At 37.0% G+C, this 10,388-nt stretch overlaps 1 protein-coding gene across 1 annotated transcript in view; it reads left to right on the top strand.

The window, feature by feature from the left end:
- The first annotated feature begins 9,049 nt into the window (after positions 1 to 9,049).
- The window catches only part of LOC116091691 (olfactory receptor 1052-like), a 27,703-nt gene continuing 26,364 nt past the window's right edge, over positions 9,050 to 10,388 (top strand). Inside the window, exon 1 of the mRNA XM_031373219.1 lies at positions 9,050 to 9,983. Coding sequence (XP_031229079.1) covers positions 9,050 to 9,983 — 934 coding nt within the window. The remainder of the gene's footprint in view (positions 9,984 to 10,388) is intronic.

The raw sequence follows: 10,388 nt of genomic DNA, 5'->3' as shown, positions 1-10,388 counted from the left end.
TCTTAAAAAAAAAAAAAAGAGTTGAAGGGGACTGGCCAGGATGGTCTCTCTTCGTCTGTGGATAAATATACCAACTGGGTTAATTGGGTCCTGGGAAGGCAAATGGTTAACAAGGAAAGATACAGAGGCTAGGTAGAAGTGATAAGAGAGAGAGCTTTACTGTAATTCACTCAGTATTTATAGTTAGGCTTGGGATCCAGACCCAGGGGAATTCGACACTTGCCCATATAACATAAACAGGAGAAAATCCATTAACACCAGACCAGAAGGAGATCTTGAAAGGAAGATCTGGTAAAACTTTAACATAAGCATGAGACCTGCTAAGTCTTTGATCTAAGGAGCAGCAGTCAGGACTCCTCCACACAGCAGGTGCTCCACTCCAGCTTGCAGCCTGTCAGGGCTGCTTTACAGAACCAAGTCACTCCCAAGCAACAAGTGGGGGGAAGGAGTCCACAAAGACTTAAGCTAACTGAAGTCCTTCACCATTGATTTTTCCCTCCCAAATTTAACCACTCAATGTGGACGCTAGCTCTGAAGGAGAACACCAGCTGCTGCCCTCCGGCCACATCCTCTGTGCATCCCACAGATCATTTCTTCCTTCCTAATCTCCATTCCTTCATTATTTGATCTACCCCAATTCTTAACTCCAGCAGAGACCCTTCACATCCATAGGCCACACTGGCCAGAGAAGCAGGTAGGTTGCTTGTAAGACCTTCTTTTCTTCTTGTTTTCCCCTAGATCCAGTCTTCCACTCTCATCCCTACCGCTGCAGCAGAACACCTATGGTAGCCTTCCTGTCCCTCTGATCCCATCTCATGTGGACGCCACAGATTTTCCCTTTTTATTCTTCTTCCCTTAACTTCTGGCTTTGTCACAGATCTCAAAAGCAGCAAGCACTAACTGCTAGCCCAAAAGCTGTTCTCCCAAGATAAGGCAGCTACAGGTAATATCATGCCTCTCCTTCTATCCCACACAGTATCTGTAGCAGTAAACCTGATGTTGTATCCTTTTCCTATCTGACCCCATTCCAAATAGATCACAAAATCTTCAACTTCAACATTCCTTCTCCCAACATATCCCAGTATTCAAGTTTCCAACACTAGCAGGCATTCCCTGTGGGCATTCTAGCTGAATATACTAGGAAAACTGGTAACACATAGGAATGACACTTTTGAAAAATCCAGAGTAGAAACAGAAACCTTACAATAGAATACCTAAGGAACAAATAAAAACCAGAAACCAGCACCTAGACTTATAGTCATTTCCCCTACAAGAGGCCAGCATAAAAATTCAATTAATAATGTCGTGGAAATATCTTTTTACTAGGATCCAGCTATCCTATCAAAATAGGCTCTGAGTATTTCAACACAGCTCTGCTAATTTACTAATCTCTGCCTCCCAAGGGTTGGGATTTAAGTGTGTTTCATATTTCCTGGCAAATTTATCTTCTAAATATATGTTCTGTGATTTGAGAACTCAATTCCTCATACTAGTAGAAAAAACATTTTTCTTACTGAATCAACCGAAATAGTCCTTAGACATTTATTTCTTTATTGATTTACTTAATAATGGATATGAGGGTTGCATGGATGCCTGAAAGTCAGAAGAAGGCATCAGATCTTGTTATCCATGGTTGTGAGAGGCTGTGTGTAAACTTGAACACAGGACCTCTAATAAAGTGTCTAGTGCTCTTAGTTGCAGAACCAACTCTCCAGTTCCCATTCCTTAGACATTTTCTTTCTTTTCTTTTTTATTATTTTATTTATTTCCATTCCAGTCAGTGCTCCCCCTTCTTGGCCCCCCTCCCACAGTTTCTCACCCACTCTTCAGCCTTTCCTCCAAGAGAGTGCTCCCTCCACAGGTGGCTTCCCCCTTCCCTGGGGCCTTAAGTCTCTCCAGGATTAAACACATCTTCTCCTACTGAGGTCTGACCAGGCAAACCTCTGCTATATTTCTGTCAGGTGCCTCAGTCTAGTGCTTGTAGCCTCCTGGTTGGTAGCTCAGTCTTTGGGAGCTGCCTGGGGTCTGGGTAAGTTGAGACTGCTTGGCTTCCCATGGGGTCACCCTCCCCTTCAGCTTCTTCAATTCTTCCCCTAATTCAACCATAGGAGTCCCTGAATTCAGTTCAATGGTCGGGTGTCAGTATCTGCTCTGTCTCAGTCACTTGCTGGTACAACCTCTCAGAGGACAACCATGCCAGGCTCGCATCTGTGAGCACATCATAGCATCGGCAATAGTGTCAGGACTTGGTGCCCTCCCATGAGATATATCCCAAATTGGGCTGGTCATTGGACTGCCTTTCCTTCAGTTTCTTCTCCATTTTGTCCCTGCAGTTCTTTTAGACAAAAGGAGTTCTGGATCAGAAATCTTAACTGTGGGTTAGTAGCTTGTCCCTCCAATTGAGGTCCCTTTGTCTATCTACTGGAGGTGGACTCTTCAACATCAATCTCTCCAGTGTTGGGCATTTTGGCTAAGGTCACCCCCTTTGAGTTCTTAGAGTCTCTTACCTACTGGGTCTGGTACTTTTTAGAGAGTCCCCCCACCTATCACCCACCATGCTGCTTATCCCCATCCATTCTCTTGGCCCTCTGGGCTTCTCTTCTATCCCCTCAACTCCCAGCCCATACCTGATTATGTTCCCCTTTCCCCTCCCCCGCTCTTCTCCCACCTAGGCACCTCTCTCCTTCTGCCTCCTGTGATTATTTTCTTCCCCCTTCTAAGTGGCATTGAATCATCCTCACTTCGGTCTTTCTGTTTGTTAAACTTCTTATGGTCTGTGTGTTGTATCCTAGGTATTCTGTAATTTTTGCTAATATTCACTTAGTGTGTACATGCATGTCCTTTTGGGTCTGGAGTACCTCCGGATGATATTTTCTATTTCCATCCATTATCTGCAAAATTCATGATGTCATTCTTTTTAATAGCTGAATAGTATTCCATTGTGTAAATGAACCACATTTTCTGTATCTATTCTTTAGTTGGAGGACATATGGATCGTTTCTAGATTGTGGCTATTACAAATAAGGTTGTTATGAACATGGTGGGTGGACCTTGTTGTATGATGGGACGGCTTTTGGGTCTTTGGCTTCTTTCTCAAAGATCAAGTGTCCATAAGTCTGTGGATTTACTTCTGGATCTTCAGTTCTGCTTTATTGATCCACTTGTCTGTCTCCATAACAATACCATGGGTTTTTAAATCACTATTGCTTTATAATATATCTTAACATCAGGAATTGGAAAGGAAGAAGTCAAAGTATCACTGTTTGCAAATGATGTGATAGTACACATAAGCAACCCCCCAAATTGCATAAGTGAACTCCTACTTCAAGTGATAGGATATAAAATTAACGCAAACAAATCAGTAACCTTCCTTTACACAAATGATAAACAGGCTGAGAAAGAAATATGGGTGTTGTTTAATACCCTTCACAATAATCACAAATTGTATAAAATATATTGGTGTAATCCTTATCAAGCAAATAAAAGGTCTGTATGACAAGAAATCCCTGAAAAAAGAAATTGAAGAAGACCTCAGAAGTTGGAATATTTCACATGCTAATGGATTAATAGGATGAACATAGTCGAAATAACCATCTCACAAAAACAATCTACAGATTCGATGCAATCCCCATCAAAATTCTAATTCTTCAAAGACATGGGAAGAGCAATTCTCAACTTCATAAGGAAAAACAAAAAACCCAGGATAGCCAAAGCAATTATTATATATAAGTACACTGTAACTGTCTTCAGACGCACCAGAAAAGGACATCAGATCTCATTACAGGTGGTTGTGAACAACCATGTGGTTGCTGGGATTTGAACTCAGGACTTCGGAAGAGCAGTCAGTGCTCTTAACCACTGAGCCATCTCGCCACTTCCAAAGCAAATTCTCAAAAATAAAAGTATCTTAGACATTTTCAAAGTTAAAAAAAATTTACATTTTCACATACTTTCCAAATAAACAAAAACTTAAATATATCTTTGAATTGTGTATTATTTTATCTTTTTCTAAAATTTTCTTATGTGTTTCTAATTTTAATGTGATTTCAATGTATAAGCTGACTTAAATTTTTCTTGAAATTTAAACCAATATCATGCTTTAAAGTATCATTTATTAATTATAAAAATAAATATAAAACATGTTGGAAAATTATATGTTATATGGTAACCAGTGACAGAAATTCTAAAATATGCTTCTTATTCTCCATGTTAGCTTATGATAATTAAATTACAAGAAATTGTAAACTACTGAAACTCTTATAGGACACTGTGTCTCAAAAATGTTAGCATTATGTATATTAGACAATATTAACAAAAATCATTATCTGATGCCAAAATAAGAATGTTAATTATGTATAGGCACAGAAATTTTGAAGAATTAGCAATGAACTTATATTCTTTAATTAGAACATTTTAACAGTATTCCAGTAGCTTACATAAAACTGCAACATTCTATTTCTGTTTTTCTCAAATATTGTCATTACATTCTTTGTGTTTATTGAGCATTATATCTAGATGCTTGGACTTAGTGAAAAATCACAGATCCCTTTAAAGTACTATTTATGAAGTATACCATTTCACTCTTGCATTCATCAAGAAGAGGTATCTACAGAACATTCAACAGAAGACCTGGCAGCTCTCTGATTATTTTCACACTTGTGAAACGAGAAAGGTGCTAATGATTCAGTTGTGGACAATTGAGACTTACACACACAGAAGGTGCTACTGATTGTTTCCCCAGTAGAATAGCAACTACCTTCAGCCAACTTACTCCAAATAACAAGTCCTTAAAGATTTGTGAAAGGCAGATTTTCTACCTCAGATGCACTCTTAGTTCCAGCTTTGTTAAGTTGTAAGTAACAAACTTCTAAGTTTCCATTTAAGAACTTGATATTTTCTGTTATTCCCTGACCATTACAGAAGATCATTCCTGTTGTTTAACTGAAACATCACAGTCAACAGTGGTAAGCATTATATTCTAACTTGTAGGATATTTATCTTTCAACTCCCCACATCTCATATACAAAGAGTATTACTTAATGTATACAAATTTAGATTATGATTATATTAACTGTTCTTGCTTATGGTAAGATTAAATATGTTTCTATTATTTAATTATACATCCATCCAGTACCTTTATGATATTACACTAATTTAAAAAGTAAAATGTTAAGAATTGAAATTTGTATAAAATGCATGATTCCCTATAAATTTAATAATATGTTAATACTTTTAAATATTTTTTTGAAACTGTTTTTCATTAAGCATCCCAAAGAAATATTTTAAGGATCATTTTCTTTTTTTCTCCATTTGTTTTCCATCCTAGGACATGTTCATAGTTTGGATTTTAAGAAAGCTTAGACAACTTGCCACAGCAGTTCTGTTGTTCACTATGGTATACTGACATTAAGGTAGTATATCTAATTTGCAGTTTCATCTCATTCACTTTGTGCTACTGTTGTTAATTATGGCAGTTAAATGTAGATATTTTATCAATGAAAAATTTTATATTTAATAAAATTATGTGATATTTTCTTCACTTTTCTATTAATTTTCATGTACAATACAATATCTTGTTTTTTCATGTGTGAAACATGAATAATACACTATATATATGTATATATATATTCAATACTTTATAAAAGTTTTTTAAGTACTTGACCTATCATTTGAGGTGATATGTTTATGTAAATAACTCTGTCCTTGTCTATGAACATAGTAAAATTTTGATAATCATTATCTCATCTGGTAAGGATTTGCAGGGTTCTTTTTTAACTGTAAAGCAAAAACTTTTAAGGTTGTAGGACTACTCTTATTGTATTCTTGTTCACGGATGAACATGTATTCAGAATGTTGTCCTGTAATCATATAATGACTCTAAAAGAATCTTGTATTCATTTCAATAGGTTGATTTAAGATTATACATCAGACTTGCTATATAAAGAATGCAAATAAAATTTGAATGTGTCTTTAAGAGTAAAAATTATTGAAGACTTTATTAGTCATTTCTATTGTAAATGAGCCTTTAATTTCTAACAGGAGATCATGGATTTGAAAGAAAGCAAGGCTCTGCAACTTCTTCTGTGGGTATTTTGTTCACCCTTTTAAGAAGGAATGAAATGTCCACATTTTGGTCTTCCTTCTTCTTGAGTTTCTTGTGGTTTTTGGGTTGTTCTTCCTGTATTCCTAACTTCTGGGCTGATAACCACTCATGAGAGAGTGTATACCTAACTATAGAGCAGAGACTGAAGGAAGGACAAGCCAGCCTAATATAGCTATCTCCTGAGAGGCTCTGACAGTACCTGACTAACACAGATGTAGAGGCTCACAGCCATCCATTGAACTGAGTACAGGGTCCCCAATGATGGAGTTAGAGAAAGGACCAAAGGAGCTGAAGGGTTTGCAGCCCCTTAGGATGAACAACAATATGGACTAACTAGTATCCTCAGAGCTCCCAGGGACTCAACCACCAACGAAGGACTATACATGGTGGGACTGATTGTTTGGCAGCATGTGTATAGTAGAGGATTGCAAAGTCGATCATCAATGGGAGGAGAGGACCTTGACCCTGTGAAGGTTCTGTGCCCCAGTGTAGGGGAATGCCAGGGTCAATAAGTGGGAGAGGGTGGGGTGGCAAGCATGGCGAGGGGGGAGGCATCAGGGGTTTGTTATTGTTGTTTTTGTTTGTTTCTTTTTTTGGAGGGGAAACTGGAAAAGGAGAAATCATATGACATGTAAATAAAGAAAATATCTAATTAAAAAGAAAGAAAGAAGGAAAGAAAGAAAGAAGGAAAGGATGAATATATAAGGAGGTTTAGAAGGATAACGTAGAGAGGGACTAAGGTGCCTAGGTTTAAGTGGTGGGCTTGAGCCTATTGAGTGATCATTTCAATGGTAATACATCAATATCCATCAATATGGAAGAGTATGCCAGGCTTGCTATATACTACCTGGAATACATGAGGTCCCAATATATTCTTGAAGTCTCAGATTCCGTATATTCTTTGAATGTTAAAAAAAAAAAAGATTGTTAATTGTGCTTAATGAAATATACATATATTTCATAAAAAACAAGTTTGCGTTCTCTAAAGTTCATTACAGGTGTTAATTAGAGCAGAAATATAAAAGAACATGATTTATTTTATGCAAAATGTATTTGTGGAAATAGTTTAAATATAAAATGCTAAAGTACAACTATTGAAAATAGTGATTTTTTTTGTAAGAATTGTATTGAGCAGAGGTTTTCCCCATCTCTATGAGAGCTTTCAAACACAATTTAATGGCCACAAACAAAATGGTAAATCCACAGCATTTTTTCTTTTTATTCTTTTCACTTAGGAACATTTAGAAACTCTACTATTACACAGAGCTTTACTTTAGGTTTTGAGCTTACTGTGTTTCCTTCTTGTAATATTTTTTTACATGCCCATATATCTCATATTAGATATTATATAGTCATTCATTTGAAATTTTACATTCGACAGATTAATAATTCCTAGTGATGTTTAAATCTTAATCTAAGGATACATACATACTACTTCATATGAAGAACCACTATGTTGACCTGTCCATCACAGAAAGACCATGAGAGGCAAAAATACCTTGGATTATGAATGTTGGAACTGTACATAATCAAGAGTTCTTTCAAGATGAGAAAGGAAGAAGAAACAGTGATGAAAGGCAAATACAATTTGTTGCTGTCTTAAAAGAAAAGGCTTATTACTACAGGCAGTTTGATTTAGAGGCTCAAAAGGTGGGTATTTGGCTACAAAATTTTCCTCTTGTAGAACTCCGCCTAGGAGTATGGCTTCATAACTATGTAGATTTCACCTATGAAATTTTCATACTTCTGACTACCAGTCTAGAAGTAAATGAATATTTGTTACTTTCAGTCAGCAATTATTCTGCAAGTGATTTAGTAATAGCAATTAACCAGAAATTGGTGCCATCAATATTATAGCATCCACCAATCCTCTTGTTCTCTGTCCAACTTTAATTTTATATGCTGCTTTTTCTTTTGCTTATCAACATGCTTATATTTGTAACAGGACATCAGCTGCTTAAAGTCATGGTATTGCTGATATATGTATTCTATCATTTCAAAAGAATTACATGGGCACATAATAAATGCTAGAAATTTATTGATTTTATTAGAATGTATATGTATACTGATATTTACCTTAATTAAAATTCAATTGAAAAATGCATCATTTCAGAAGAAATTAGGTGAAGTTCTAACTTACTCTTTTCAAAGAAAAATATATAGAAAGTTGCAGGTTTTGCTGTTTCACAAAATTTCTTTTCTTTTTATAATTTATGTTACAAATTATTTAATTAAATTTAATACTGAAACTATATTAAAGCAATGCAAAAACTTGAATTAAAGGCAAGAAGTGTCATGTAAAATGACAATCATAATACATGATCATTCTTAAAATAAGGAACATATGAAAATAATGATCTATTTTTTTTGTCTTGATTAAGATTCTAACTATAAGATGGTATTGGGAAAATGTGTTACAGAACCAGGAAGAAGGTGTGAACATATTTGAGGTAATGTATTGTGAAAGGTGGGTGTGGGGGCACAGTACTGAAGTCAGTATATTTAGATTAAGTGGAATTGAAATGTATTCAAATAGTTATCCCCAGGATATTTGAAGTTTCTTTGTCAAAATATTATGGCAAACTTCTATTATGTAGAGTCTGAGACATAATAGAGAATAAGAAAGTGTTAGTTCAAACACTCTGTACTCAAATCTCAATTCTACCAATGGAGAGATTTGTGTCATGAAAGAATTTTTCTTTTCCTTTCCTATTCTGAGTTAATTGACAATGTAATAAGCAAATGTTGATTGCAATTATTTGAGTTTCATTGTATAGATCTTGTAGCACACTATAGGCTACTGCTGAGGTTTCTTTACTTCATTTACCACAGAGTAATGTCAGTGTCTCATACAATGATGACTCTCAGATCCTGGAGGAAATACTTTTAGGTATTTATTTTTTATTTACATTTCATGATAACAAGGAGCTGTAGACTACTGAAAGCATGAGAGTTTGGAATCATACAGGTGTGAAGGAATTCATGCTCCTTGGCTTAACAGAAAATCCTAATTGTCAGGTTCCTCTCTTTTTGCTTTTCAGTATAGTGTATCTCATCATTCTTGTGGGTAATTGGGGAATGATCTTCTTGATCTGGTTGAATGCCCACCTTCATACACCTATGTACTTCTTTCTTAGTAACCTCTCTTTCTGTGATATCTGCTACTCTACTGTCATTGCTCCTAAAATGCTCATCGACTTTCTATCAGAACACAAGTCTAGCACATTCTTTGGCTGTGTTCTTCAGAGTTTCTTTTTTGCAGTATATGTAACTACAGAAGGTATTCTCTTGTCTATGATGGCTTATGATCGCTATGTGGCAATTGCAAACCCCTTAATGTATACAGTTATCATGACCCACAGCATCTGCAGTCAGATGGTTCTTGCATGTTACTTGGGTGGCCTCATTAATTCCCTAACACACACAATAGGTTTACTCAGACTGGACTTCTGTGGTCCCAACATTGTGAATCACTTCTTCTGTGACATCCCTCCTCTTTTGAAGCTTTCATGTTCTGATGCACACATCAATGAGATGCTGCTTATGGTCTTCTCTGGAGTGATTGCTATTTTCACTTTCATCATTGTCATGGTGTCCTATATCCACATTATCATTGCCATCCTGAGAATCCGTTCAGCTGAGGGGAGACGCAAAGCTTTCTCCACCTGTGCTTCACACCTGACAGCTGTGACATTATTTTATGGTTCTGTGACATTTAGCTATATCCAGCCAAGCTCTCAGTACTCCATGGAACAGGAAAAAGTCTCTGCTGTGTTTTACACCTTGGTCATCCCTATGTTGAATCCTCTGATTTACAGCTTGAGGAACAAAGATGTGAAAGAAGCAGTCAAGAAGTTGATTTGTAAGCCAGGCAGTGGTGGTGCATGCCTTTAATCCCAGCACTTGGGAGGCAGAGGTAGGCAGATTTCTGAGTTCAAGGCCAGCCTGGTCTACAGAATGAGTTCCAGGACAGCCAGAGCTACACAGAGAAATCCTGTCTCAAAAAAAACTTGATTTGTAGGTAGAGGAATACATCTTTAATATGTCACTTCAGGACTCCCAGGGAAGCCGCAGGGCAGCAGGGACACGATCCTCTCAGCTTCCGAGTGACAGAGGGGGTTCAGCGTCCTCCTCTGCCCCTTCCCTGCAAGTGGATCGCCTAACTCCAGAGAGCTCATTAAGCCAGAGACCCGGGCAGGATCCCCTGTTGTCTCTCCGGTGAGGTTCTGAGACTGAAGCACCCAGCCCGGAGGCGCCTTAGCCCAGAGATCCGGGCGGGATTCGC

The sequence above is a fragment of the Mastomys coucha genome, unplaced genomic scaffold, assembly GCF_008632895.1.
Source record: "Mastomys coucha isolate ucsf_1 unplaced genomic scaffold, UCSF_Mcou_1 pScaffold15, whole genome shotgun sequence".
NCBI classification, from domain to species: Eukaryota; Metazoa; Chordata; class Mammalia; order Rodentia; family Muridae; genus Mastomys; species Mastomys coucha.
Note: the sequence above shows the minus strand (reverse complement) of the source record. Positions and strands in the feature narration are given on the sequence as shown.